At 47.0% G+C, this 14162-nt stretch overlaps 1 protein-coding gene across 7 annotated transcripts in view; it reads right to left on the bottom strand.

The window, feature by feature from the left end:
- ITSN2 (intersectin 2) overlaps window positions 1-14162 on the bottom strand; it is a 2589317-nt gene that overhangs the window by 1713701 nt on the left and 861454 nt on the right. For all 7 annotated transcript variants that reach the window (XM_069605851.1, XM_069605856.1, XM_069605854.1 and 4 more), the window contains one exon: window positions 482-569. In XM_069605851.1, the coding sequence (XP_069461952.1) occupies window positions 482-569 (88 nt within the window). The remainder of the gene's footprint in view (window positions 1-481; window positions 570-14162) is intronic.

Here is a 14162-nt window from a genome sequence, read left to right as displayed (position 1 = left end):
TTTCTATGCTTAGCGTGTTTAGAAAGGCCTAATAAATAATGGTATTTTCATATGCTTACTGACTACCTTGAATTATTGGTGGTGTTCCAGGTGGTTTATTGTAGCCCTAGACCACTTAAACTTTTCCGGAGACTAAGCCTGGAATGCTCATCCACCTACCTTGAGTGGGTTTTGGGTAACCTCTTAGTGTATTCCCTGTTTACCATTAATAGGATGACCTCCTAAAATCCTGCCCCCAGGGCCGGATTTTTTAAATCCATTTTAGCAGCCACATAATTGTATCTCCAGGTATTAATGGATTTCAGAGAGTTTTCCACAATAAGAGGAACATGTAGATTCATTTTACAGGTAAATACTATTGTGTCTAAAAAACATATTTAATCAAATGAATGTGAAATGCAATCCTTGATCCATCTACAAACATGAAAGATAATTGTTGCTACAGTCCAATGTCATGGTACAACAAATTATCAACACTTACCAGAGGTGCTACCCTGCTGAATTTGTTTCATCCTTTCATTTATAGCTTGTTTCTCAGGAATCAGAAGGCTTAGCTTACTTTGATATTCCTGCATAAATAATAAAACTATAATTAGGCATACAAATGTTTTAGACTAGTCAAGATACATTTTCAGGTTTGCCTTCCTAACGGGTTAATAGAAAAAGCATCAATATCTGGAAAGGTCTGGGTTTGAAAGCTTCAACCTCCAACATAAATAGTCTTGTCAGTCCTACTTTTTTAACCATAATAAACATCCATTGCGTAAATAAACACAGACAAGAGTTCATGCCTTGGCCTCACACACTCTTCACATATGTCTTAGAATGTCAATGAATTACCTTGTTCAATGCATATGAAGGTAACTGACAAGAGCAGATGCAGAGATTGATACCACCCCAAATTGTACATAAACACTTTGAAGCACTAAGAGAGAGCAGGCATACGCAGTGATGGGGAATTGGAGGGCTGGAGGGCTGGAGGTCACGGGTACAGTGTTGTTACCATTCACAAAAAGAATTGCAATCCCAAAAGAAGTGACATGTCAGATTCTACATTATTTTAAGTGCAGTAGGATAAAGGTGCATAGTATAGGCAGACTGAGGATTGGAGACCGCCAAGAAATGTCATGCTAGACTAACAGCTAGTCCAGTGTTACAAGCCTAAGCAATGTTGCAGTATCATTGGAACCAAACCACTTATTTGTGAGTTTTGGAACATTACAGACACTTGTTAGGATTTTTCAGAATTTCATATAATTAGGTTAATGTCCGAGTGAACCTGTTGACTAGTATCATATCCTAGATTCTCCCATTGCCAGAGTTCCACCTTGAAGTCAACCTTTTGACAATTGCTATGGCAAGGTTGTTTTCAACCTTCTAACTTGGGTTTCTTATTGGGTTGTACTTGTTGATGTTTGTGGATAAATAGTCATGTCATGTGGAGTACAAAAGTGGAGTACATGTGGACATGTGGAGTACCCGGATCTCGTGGATCCTCCTGGGAAGGCTCCTGTGAAGTCTTTGAGGCCAGTCTTGGACTCCAGGCCCGGGTTTCAACTCCCTCTGGACGACATTTATGAAGAGGAAGAAAGGTCTGATTTTGAGGATCCTGGTGAATTTGATGTGGCTCCAGTTTTTTCTAGAGACAGTCAGTTGGAGGAGTTGTGGCAAACCCTACATGATGCCAGTAGGTTGGACACTTCTCCGGAAGTGGAATTTGGTAGGCCTGAGCCTGGGGCTCATGCAGAGTCTTCCTACAGGAGCCTCATGGCTAGGGTCTGAGTATCTGGGCTGGTGCAGTCCTCGTGAAGACTTTGTACAGGATGATCTAACGGACATCTTAGATCAAGGTCCATCCTCTGAACCAGTGTTACCGTTTCATCTCACCTTACAGAAAAGGGTGGCAGCTGGGTGGCAGCTGCTTGGCAGTTCCCGGAATCTCTTCCGGCTGTTAATAAATCTTTGACAAAGAAGTACCACCCTTCCGTTAGTGACCCCAGCTATTTACCCACTCACCCCACTCCTGAGAGTTTGGTGGTTCAGGCGGCTACGGCCACCTCGAGGCAGGCAGTGTACCCTACCATCCCTCCTGATAGGGACGACAAGCGCTTCAACGGTTGGGCTCGGAAGGTATTTTCTGCTGGGAGCATGGCATTGAAATCGGCGAACTCCACTTGTGCCATGGCAAGGTTCTCACACACTCTGTGCAACTGTGTTTCTTTAGCGGCTGAGCATATTCCCGAAGGGGAAGAAAGGGATGGGTTCCTTGCTATCGTGCAAGACGGCAAGGATGCCATGTGTGAATCCCTTCAGTCGGGTTTGGATACAGCCGACAGTGTTAGCCGATCCATGGCTGCAAGCACTGTTATACGCAGATTTGTGTGGTTGCGGAAGTCTGGTTTTGCTCCGGATGTGCAGGCCCGTCTTCTGAACATGCCCTTTGATGGCGCACATTTGTTTGGCAGCAAGGCTGACGAGAGCCTTGAGAGGTTGCAGACCTCAAAAGCTGCGGATAAATCTTTAAGCGCAGCTGTGCATCAACCTCCGCCTTTTCGCCCTAGGGGACAGCAGTGGAGGAGAGGTTATTTTCGTTACTACTGCTCCTTTGGTAGAATGAGAGGGGCTGCCAGTCAAAGGGCCCAGTGAAAAAGTACCCGTGGTGGTCGGGGAAATAGTGGTGCCAAAGCCGCTCAGGTAGCTGCCTCTTTGCCTTCAGGCACTGCCGCAGCCGCTTTCCAAACAGTCACAAGGCCATGTCCCATGGTTCGCAGGTTGGGGGCAGACTTTCTCAGCATCTTGAAGAAAGGTGAGCCATTACTTCAGATGCGTGGGTTCTGGATTCCATAGCCCACGGCTACTGCCTTCCCCTCCTTCAGCGGCCGCACGACAATCCACTGGGGAAACTCTTTGAAGCTTCCAGACCCGCTCCTTGCGCAGGAAATCTTAACCCTGCTGGAGAAAGGCGCTATAGAACTGGTGCCTGTAGTGGAGAGGAACAAGGGATGGTATTCCCCATATTTTTTTATCCTGAAGAAAGACAGGGGATTGAGACCCATCATGGACTTGCGTTGGTTGAACAAACTTCTCAGGAAGGACAAGTTCAAGATGGTTACTCTTTCTCAAGACTTCCACGTCCTTCAACTTCAGGATTGGTTGGTGTCTCTGGACCTACAGGATGCTTACTTTCAGGTGCCGATTCATCCCAAGCACAGAAAGTACCTGAGGTTTGCGGCTGGCGACTTTCACTTTCAGTTTCGGGTCCTGCCGTTCGGATTGACCTCCGCCCGTGGGTCTTCACCAAGCTAATGGTGGTGGAGGCAGTGTACCTCAGGTGAGGGGGGATTCATGTCTACCCCTACCTGGACGACTGGCTGACCCGGGCGCGCTCTCCTGAGCAAGCGTTGGATCAGCTTGGTCTCACCTGCCGCACCCTCCACAGGCTGGGCTTCTCCTTGAATTTCAAGAAGTCGCATCTGACACCTTCCCAGCAGCTCCAGTACATGAGGGATGTGTTCGACACGTCCTTAGGGCAGTGCTCGCCTCCAAAGGTGAGGGTTCATCACATTGTGCAGATGGTGAACAAGTTTCAACATGCCCAGAGTCTCCCGGCTTTCGAATTCTTAAGGTTGCTCGGCCTCATGGCATCCTGCATTTTTCTGGTGCCAGAGGCCAGGCTGCAGATGAGGTCCCTGCAATGGGTCCTCAAGATGCAGTTGTCGCACTTCTCAGGCAAGATGTCGGATCCCGTTCAGTTTCCACTCTCTGTCTCCCAGGATCTTCTGTGGTGGGCCAACAAAGGGAACCTGATGAGGGGGGAACTGTGGCCTGAGGTGACTGTAGTGACGGATGGTTCCCTCACAGGATGGGGCGCTCATGCCAACTACTTGACTGCCAGCGGTCGTTGGTCTCTGTCAGAGTCCAAACTCCACATCAATCTGTTAGAGCTGAGGGCCATCAGGCTAGCCCTGAAGGCTTTTCTGCCGTCTGTACGGGGGAAGCGTATCCTGATCATGACGGACAACACAGTGGCCATGCATTACCTCAACAAAAAAGGGGCAGGGGGATAGGGTCACTCCCGTTGTGCAGGGAGGCAATGCAGCTCGGGTTCTGGGCCATCTACCAGGGAATTTCGATCTCAGCAGTTCATCTGGCCAGAGACGAAAATGTGGTGGCGGACGCTCTGAGCAGGCAGAGCACGATCTCTCGAGTGGGAGTTGGCTCAGGAAGTCCTTCAGGAGATCTTCGCCCTTTGGGGAACCCCACAAGAGGATCTCTTCGCCACCAGTATCAACCGGAAGTGCGAGAGATTCTGCTCAAGGGAATTTCCTCCAAGAGGAGCCTTAGAAGACGCATTCGTAGTGGATTGGTCATTCCCTCTGCTGTACGCGTTTCCTCCATTCCCCGTCATTCCACAAGTGTTGCAGAGGTTACGGAGGTTCGGTTCCCACATGATCCTCATTGCTCTGGATTGGGCCAGGAGAGCGTGGTACCCGGACCTTCTGGAAATGTCCATCTGCCCTCCACGCCGTCCTCCCTGCTGAGAGGATCTGCTCTGGGGGGAGGGGTCAGGTTCTCCATCCAGAGGTCAATACTCTCAACCTTCACACTTGGTATCTGAAAGGTTGAGGTATAAGTATTGGGACCTCCCGGATGACGTGATGGAGGTTATGCTTTCGGCCAGGAAGCCTGCAACAAAATCCCTGTCCGTTGCCGTAAATTCTGCGACTGGTGCAGAGATCACAATGTTGATCCTTTTCAGTGCTCCATTCCTATGGTTTTGTCTTTCTTACTTTCTTTGGCCCACAGGGGCCTTCAAGTGGGCACCATTAAGGGTTACAGGGCGGCGCTGTCCATCTTTAAGCGCTCATCTGAAGAATGGTCTTACTTTAGGATTCCTTTGTCTTAGGCAGAAACCTGTGCAATTCCCTTAGGGACCACTGCAAAAGGCTTAAGACTACAGGTGTTGGCAGTAAACCCAATAGGTAGCAGTCTGTACCGCCCAGATTTACCTGGTAGCTGTGGCTGAGCAGCCAGACTTCTCTCAAGAAGAGTTAGACAGTATATAGAGTATACAAGATAGGTACCAAAATACAGTAGCACAAGCAAACACTGACCAGAGCTTTGGTATCAAGTATATAATTATTTATTTAAAGACACACTATTAATATATATACATCCCTTATTCCTTATTAGACAAGTCTTGATTAACACCACTTATTTTCAGACAGAGGTGAGCGCTTAACTCAAGATGGCACTCCAATAACTTATCAAAAAAGGGAAGGAAAAGGCAGAAATTAGAAAAGCACACAACACAATACTTTAGAAGCACTCAGCAAGGCAGGAAAGTCAAAGTCTACTTGTTTGCAAAAAGTTCAGAGGCCCGGCTCCCTCTTAGAGAGAGTAGAGCACCAATGCGCCCAAGATCACACAGTATAAAAGGCTTGAAAAGTCTTGCAGAGAGTTTAAAAAGGAATTAGTTCAGCTCAGAAAAGTTCAGTTAGCCAGCCTAGGGCCAACCCAAGTGGTAAGATGAGGATTTACGAGACACCCCACACAGACCGTTGCGAGGCAGGCCAGGCTGACACAGTACCTTGAAAGTGGAGAGAATCCTCCAGCGGGGGCAGTTGTTCCTGGCAGTGGGTGCAAGTCGCAGCGTCGTCCAGAGGAAGAGAAGATCTCGACATGGAGGAAAGCTGAAGGTCGTTGCACTGCCAGGGAAGAAACCAGGCACGGAGTTCTCCGGTTAAAAGGTATTACCCTTTTATTCGCGGTCGTGGTAAAACGTGGTATCCCGGTTGCCGGGGTGCTTGGCACAGGCAAGGCGGCCACGAGATGATCCGGGAAGGCGAAAAGGCGGGCAAACTGGTTATCCCCACCAGTCAAAGGAAGAAGACTCTTCGGGATGAAGATCTCCTCTGTCGTTGGAAGAAGTGGTGAGTCGGTTCAGCAGGGCTCCACCGGTGGTGTCGTCGTTGCAGGTCGGCTCAGCTTCCCCTTCTTCGGGTTCTTTGGTCCTGTGGCGACGTCTGAAGTCCCAGTCCCCAAAGCCCTGTTTTAATGCAGAAAACCCCCATTCATCAGTCCTAGCTGTCACTCAAACATGCTAAGTGGTGAGCCGGGCGGCTCACCACTGGGCCAATCACACAAGAGTGTGACTTGAGTTGCTGAGGCAACTCAGTCCAGGGTGCCTAAACCCCCCCTCCCACACATCCTGTAGACCGAGACAGAGTGGCACCACTTTTGGAGGCTTCTGTTGAGAAGCCTGCCAAAAAGTGGAACAAAGGGCTCGACTTGGGTTGGAGTTACAGAGGCGAACACAAATGCCATTTTAAAACCGTGTCCTGGCGAAAAGACCCAACCGGGGAATAAATATTAAATAAATAACCCGGCGGTATCTTTAACATTGCACCAAAAAGTGGTGCATTTAAAATGAATGGGAAAATCCCATAGTAAATATTCTTAAGGAATATTTTGCGTGGTAACCACTGCCACCAGCCAGAAACTCGACGAGAGGGGACTGCACAGTGCCCCTTCGAAAAACAGACCCAGGAGCAATCTAATTACCCCTACCAGTACTTCCACAATATGATGGTTTGTACTGGTTCTGTTCCCAATTTAAGACTCGTAAAGTCAATGGTGACTTTACATGCCCTGGGAGACAGTAGTCAGTCCCAGGGTATGGAGTCTATGTTTGGGGATCACTATGACACCCCTGTGTTACTGCACTGAGGGTGCTGTGTAACACTTACCAAAAACCACATGAAACCCTATGGAGTAAAAGACCCCATAGCCCATAAAACACATTACAAAGTCAAAGGATATCTCAAATCATGTCTAAGAGTGGGAGAAAAAGTCTCACTCTTAGCAGGAGAAAAAAATAAACCCCAAAAATCCAGCAAAGCTGCTGGGGGACTCACTAGTTTTGGAAAATTAGGCTTAATAGAGAATTCTCTCTAACACTTTGATTTCTCAATTTCTTAAAGGACTGACTAGTTCCCACAGTCCCCTTTCCAGGTGCCGGTTTGGGATTTAAATTTGGTTTAGAATGTCTCATGGGTGCTCCATTTGAACCTTTGCACTCTTGTCCTTTGAGATTATTGTCCATCAAGACTATGTTCTTGGTTGTGGTTCCTTCCGCTCGCAGAGTGAGTGAATTGCAGGCACTATCCTCTAAGCCACCTTTTACTGTGTTTTACAAGGACAGGGTTGTACTGCGGGTACGTCCCTCCTTTCTACCTAAGGTAGTATCTGAATTTCATTTGAGTCAGCAGGTGATTCTTCCTTCTTTCTACCCTCCTCATCCTGGTAAGGAAGAGGAGCGACTCCATCGGTTGAATCCTAGGAGAGCTCTGAGCTTTTACATTTCTAGGATATCCATGGACAGAGTGGACAATCAACTCTTTGTAGGATAGGCTGGACGCCGATTGGGCCAGGCTGTTACCAAACAGACCTTGTCCAGGTCGATTATCCTCACCATTACAGAGTGTTACCGATTGGCGGGTAAGGACCCTCCTGAAGGGTTGAGAGCTCATTCCACTAGGGACGTGGCTACTTCCACCCTCCAGCAGGGGCTGGGGGGGGGGGTTCCCATTAGGAATATTTGTGATGCAGCCACATGGGCTTCAATCCACACCTTTGTTAAACATTACTCCCTGGATACAATCCATGGTCAAGATATGGCCTTTGGAAAGGTGGTTCTTTATTCTGCAATCTGATTAGGTACTCTAAATTCCTTTCCCTCCTCCATTTACTGGTACTGCTTTGTGAGGCTGTCAAAGATGTGGAATACGTTGAAGGACACAATCCATTCGAAGAACAAGTTACTTACCAACTGGTAACGTTCTTTCGACTGGATGTTCATCCAACGTATTCCACATCGCCCTCCCAGCCTGCCCCTATGGTGAATTTCCTATGCGATTGCAGCTTACGTTTCTGCAAGGCTATGCGCAGTCAAGTAGGCATGAGACTGGTGCCATACGTTCTGAGGGAAAAAGCTTAAACTGATGCTATGGGCGATGTGTGTCCTATTTATAACATCCGCTGACGTCGCCCTTGACGGAGGCCTTCGAGGGACATCGACCCAACGTCATCGACGCAGGACGCACTCTGCTGAAAAAGTTTCCGAAGTGCGCAGCTGTGGACATTACATGTCAAAGATGTGGAATACGTTGGAGGAACATCCAGTCGAAAGAACGTTACGAGTTGGTAAGTAACTTGTTCTTTGGTGGAATCGGCTCTGGCTGACCCTTATGAAAGGTACGTGTTTGTTAAGGGACAACTTAACGGCACCAAGCTAACGCTGATCTTTGTGTGTGCCCCAAATGTAGGTCAATGTGATTTTTGGGAAGGGATCCTGCCACCACCAGTTAGGCACCATCTCAACCAGTGCAGATTGGCTGGACTTTAATTTTTAGCAGAGTCCCAATTTTCTGACCGGACATCTGATTTTGCAGAAACGATGCACTGTTTCAAGTGTAATCGCAAAGTAGATACAAAGTTCCACTGATTTCCCAAGGTGCTGAGACAAATGAACGCTGTTTAGCCGTTGGGTTCGCGGACAGGTGCCTATTACTAAAAAGTACATGGTTTGTACGTACACGCTACATCAGGGGTAGGAGGGGTCATTGTCTTCCCTCCGTATCCACTGTGGTGCAAAATAAAAAATGCTGGTTTCATAACATGCATTCTATTTACACACAAATGGGTCCAGTTTACAGCCCAGCACACTGTTATATGGCGCACAGTGGGTTTTAATGGGTCGTTGCACCCTGTGAGCACCCCTCCCCTTTAAGCTGAGGGTACGCAGCCCTAATTTTCTGACCTAGGTCCGCTGAGGCGACACAGAATGCATTGCAAACGCTCAAAGCACGCATTACTGATCCAGTCCTTCATTCCGTTTTGGGTCAACATTCTGCAGCGCACGAATGTCGGCACCTCGATGGATGCTCAATGCAGAAGCAGGCACTGTCATTCTAGAAATTAGCCAACACACACGTGCACTTATTTGTGGAGGAGAAACCGACTTGAGCTGTCCTCAGCCGAGCCACCTAACACTGCTGGATCGACTTATGTCCCCAATTCCTCTGTATCTAAGGGCATGAACATGCTGAATTTAACTGCAGCGTGATCCACAGGCACACATACTTTGCAATTGCAAATATGAGGCCAGACAACAGCCGGGCATAGGAGACTGATTCCCAACGTGTCCTCCTTTTTGCATTTTCATTCTGTGTTTTCTATATCCATTGGCATGGAACAGCTTTTCTTACAAACAAATTGCCAGTTCAAAATGTACGCATGAATACTTGTCTTACCATGCCATGCACTTTTATATCGATGTCACAGTGATTGTTTAATCATGTTTTTGTATTTCACAATGGACATTACAGACTGCCATATATATATATAAAAAAAAGTCTCCTAAAATGCTGTGTACAAAGAAAATAAGCATCAGCTAATTAATAAAAAGCTGCAACTTTGTGTATAAAAGAATTGGAATTTTGTACATAAACAGTGTATCGGAGACATCGGTTTGCCAGCAGCAAGAATGCTGGTTCTCTCTACGGTTGCCCAAATTACCAGAGTACCCGTAAGGGTCTAAAACCAGTGTGCACTGAACTTACCCTGCGCACCCCCGTGATCGATAGAGGGCAGGACAACCCCCCTTGTTATAGGAGACACCGATGACAGCAGCCAATCTTTTATTTTCCTGAGCCATTGCACATAACCAGTCTTAAAATAGTCATTTGCTAGGGCGCACATACAACTTGGCGTGCTTCCTCAATAATCCGCTGACAAAGCTATTAATAAGTGGGCTGGGCTGTCACTGAAACGATTTCCAGGAAGCCGCCTGGAGATTTCAGCACCGTCGCGCCTTGGCCTCCTCCCCAACAGGACTCACAGAGGCGGGGAGAGAGAAAGTTAGAAACTGCCTATTCACTGCAATTGGAGAAACAGTACAAGACTGAATATTACAAGTTGCAGTGGCTATGGACGTGTTTGGATAGTTGTGTGATCCTCCATTAAAAAACAATAACATATAAAAAAATCTACTAAAAATTGAATTAAAAACAGAAATACATATTGGAAAAGCACTACAGACCTTCATTCAAAGCCCATATTTGAAGCTCTTATGACAATAGTTTTGGCTTTAAAGGTAGCGCTTTCAGCGCCACCTAAAAGCCCAAACTAATGAGTTCTTTATTGTGTCATTGATCGACCTTCCTACATCATACACAGTTCTTAAGTCTAAATCAAAGCAAACGGTATTGTGAATACCTGCCATCAGGTCCTGAGGACCTGATCCCATAGTGTTTTTTTGTTTGCAGGAATTCCCTTGTTCCATCAGTATCTGTGTTGTTTAACCCTCCTCCCCCTGCAACCCTTCATCGTCATTATCAGAAGTCCACTGTTTACCGTTCCTTTTGTACCTGTGGGTAAAAGGAGAACTGAACATAACTTTTTGTTAGGGTCTGGTCACCCTGATGTGCTTGAGTGAGGTGATATGATAGGTTAATAACGCGCTTAATACCCAGAGGTATTAACTGTGACAATGGAACCCTTAAGCCATTATGCTCTGACTGTGGAGACTATTTATGATGAGGGGTGGGGGGTAACCCGTTACCTTTTGTTTTCCCTTGACCAAACGCTTGATCATAGTGAATTAGACACCCATGACTCGACAGGTGACCCTATTCTCGGTGACCCAGACCTCATTGATCTCGCTATGGACCTCTGGGATGCGAGCTGCCGCGACACTTAGCCTGATCTCGAGATTACAGAAGCTTCCCCACAATCATCTGAACATGCGGTTTCGACATGCGATTTTAAACGTTGTTGATGCCTTGTGGCTCAAAAGCCCCTTTGAGACAAATCCAACAATATGAGCTCACAACATTTTGGATAGGGGGCCTCAAAGGGGGGACTGTCCTCCCTTTTAATGCAGCAACCACCAACCTAATCACCAATCTATGGTGGAGACCTTATTCACTACCCAGAGTGACTAGGAGAGCTTGGTGGATCAGGCTGTCGCGGCAGGGACCAAATGTTCATTGTTCCCCTACCAACCACCGGACAGAGAAAACAAAAAGCTGGATGCCATAGGAAAACAGATATTTGTGGTTGCTAGGTGTGGCACTCGAGGCCATAAATACTGTGTATATTGGAAAACTGCCCTCACTGCCTTTGGAATGCTCTTTCAGAGGTAGTAAATAATTTACCGACAGTGAGATACGAGACTGATTCAGAGAGCTTTTGGAGGATGGCAAAGAGGTAGCATGCTAAGCCTTACTAACAGGGCTGGACACCGCTGAATACGTGGCCAGGGCCGTGGGTGCGACCACAGTAGTTTGAAGGCATGCATGCAGGGATTTGCGATGGATGTAAATGCAAACCTGCTGGACATGCCATTTTAATGAGCTCAGTTATTTGGATCTAAAGCAAATTAATCCTTAGAACAATGTAAGGAGTTAAAGGCCCGTCAAGTCTTTGGGGTTAGCAGTGCAACAGCCGACTAGTGCTTTACTTCCTCTGCTTCAGCTTTCTCTAGGGGCTGTGCTTTTAGGTCTTTTGCTTTTAGGTCTTTTCAACAAATTGCACAGAGAGGTAAAGCTTGCTTTTCAGCAGCCAGGTTGTGGCAAGACCAGGAAGAGGTAGAAACGCACAGAAGTCTCACCTCTGGGTGCTTAGACACCTGCTTCTAGATCCTCACAGAAGCCCCATGACTCCCAGCAGCATGCAGATCCAGTAGGGGATGGCTATTGGGGTTCTTGGATGCTTGGCAGAGCATTTCTTTGGATGTCTGTTTCTTCAGGCTGTTGCCTCTTGGTATTGCATTCCAATTGCCAGAACGCATCCAGATAGTCATCCCCCATATGAATGGTGTCATTCCCAGACCCGACCCTTTTAGAGGAGGCTCAGATCCTGCTGTGGAATGCAGTGATGGAATCGGTTCCCGAGGGGGAGTGGAGAAGGGGTTTGCTACTCTCTTTAATTTTTTCTAACAAAAAGATTGGCATTTTACGTGCCACCCTGGAGTTAAGGCTCTTCAGCTAGTTCCTGAGAGTGGGCACATTGAAGATGGTGACCTTGGTCCAAATTGTTTAGGACCTGGAGATCAAAGACTAGTTGGTGTTCCTAAAACTCCAGGCAGCTTACTTCCATGTGCCTGTCCTTGAAAAGCACAGGAAGTTCTTGAAGTTCAGAATCTGCTAGGTGCATTACCAGTTCTCTGTCCTCCCAATTCGGGTCACTACTGCCCCAAGACTCACCCCCCAAATTGATATTGTTGGCATTGGCCAAGCTCAAGATGCAGAAGATTCACATCCTCCTCTACCTGGACTACTGGCTCATCAAGCCAGATCCCTGGATCAAGCAGTCTCTGATTTACAATGCACTTGCCACCTCAGGAACAGCTTGTGCTTTTCCCTCAACTTCAAGAAGCCCAAGGTGACATCTCTGGCTAGTCATTTAATCAGAGCTTTGTTAAATTCCCACTCTGGTTGAGCTTCTTCTCTCCCATTCACTCACCCACAGGACAGGGTGAAAAACATCACGCAGATGGTTGAAGGTTTCCTGAACTCAGAATTTCTGCCGGCTTGAATTTTCTTGCTTCCTCAGGCTGAACTATGAATGAGGCCTTTACAATGGTCTCTCAGATCCCAATGGTCCGAATATTCAGGGACGCATGGGCGGTCCAGCTTCAGGTCTCTGCCTGAGTGGGTGGCACATGACCTGGTATGGTGATCAGATGCAAACAACTTGAAGGTAGGGGAGCCATTATGGCAACCATGGCCGGAGGAAACTGTGATAGACAGTTCCCAGAAGAGCGGCAGCGCTCATCTGAGTGATCTCAAGGTGAGCGTGATTTGGCTCTTTGCACTATCTAGGTTGTGCATCAACCTGGTGGAGATGAGAGCATTCAGACTTGGTCTGAAGGCCTTACTGCCTTCCATCAGAGAGAAAACTGTTTCCATCATGACAGACAACACAGTGGCCAGGCGCTACCTCAACAAAAGAGTGGTTCAAATGAACCCACTCTGTTTGCACCTCCAACAAGTCTGGGAATCAAGCAACCCCTTTCATATAGCTTGAGCGGAGTCCAGTATACTCTCTTTAGAATTCTGACCTGCCTCACCCTTTGCCCTAGTTTTAACAATGTCATGTTCACATTCCTGCACATTGTCCCATCTACATACACCTATTTCAGATCCAATAGTTTCTGACCATTTTAACCTTTTATTTCACCAGGTGAAGCAATATGGCCATCCATTCAGAATTCCATTAACCAGTCTGCAAGGTCTTTGTTCTCTTCTGGTATCCTCTCACCAACAGCCCTCTTCAATGTTCTCTACTCCTGCAGACCCCTTTCATTTGAACCTATGATTTGGGAAGCAGCGGGTTGAGCGTATTCAGGAATGAAATCACACTGACAATGAAGAAGGTTTTGATGCTAGAGGTTGAATACGATTTTTCAACCATTATTTTAGGGGAGGATGAGCGGAGGATTTGTCATTTCCGCAGAGGTGTTGGTTCTTCAGGTTATCATTGTCTGCAAGGAAAATTTACTGTGTGAGTGGAAGAGTGAGAAAATGCCCTCTGCATCCGTTTGGTTGGAGGAGCTGCATCAAATGTCTTTACTAGATAGGGTGATCATGTACAGGAATAGGAAACACAACCTTTGTGAGGAGATTTGGGGGAGGTTCTTGGAGTTGTACTAGGTGGACTGTTCACTGCATCTGTGGAGAGGGGATGAGGTGTTTATTTATATGTAATTATGCTTGTCATTTGAATGTATGTTTTCAATAAATATGTGAATACAAAAAGAAACGTGGTTGGGACACTGCCCCTTAGCAAGGAAGCAATGCAGCTATGGCTCTGGGCATTGGCAAATCAGATCTACTTGTCGGCAGCCCATTTGACCGGGAAGAAGAACGTTTTTGCAGATGCTCTGAGCATGAAGAGTGCGCTCTACCATATGTGGGAGTTGTGCCTGTAGATTCTAATGGATTCCTTCCTCCCACAGATTCCTCATCTATGATATCCATATCTCCAGTGCAGTGGCTCTTCTGAAACTTTTCTGCCAGCAGGGGTTGCAGTGCAGCTCTACGGAGGATCCGCTGGATGGCCCTATGCGCCCTACATGGGTTATGTTAGGGGTAATA

The sequence above is a fragment of the Ambystoma mexicanum genome, chromosome 4p, assembly GCF_040938575.1.
Source record: "Ambystoma mexicanum isolate Mex_15411 chromosome 4p, UKY_AmexF1_1, whole genome shotgun sequence".
NCBI lineage: Eukaryota > Metazoa > Chordata > Amphibia > Caudata > Ambystomatidae > Ambystoma > Ambystoma mexicanum.
The sequence above is the reverse complement of the archived record's forward strand: the minus strand, read 5'-3'. Positions and strand labels throughout refer to the sequence as shown.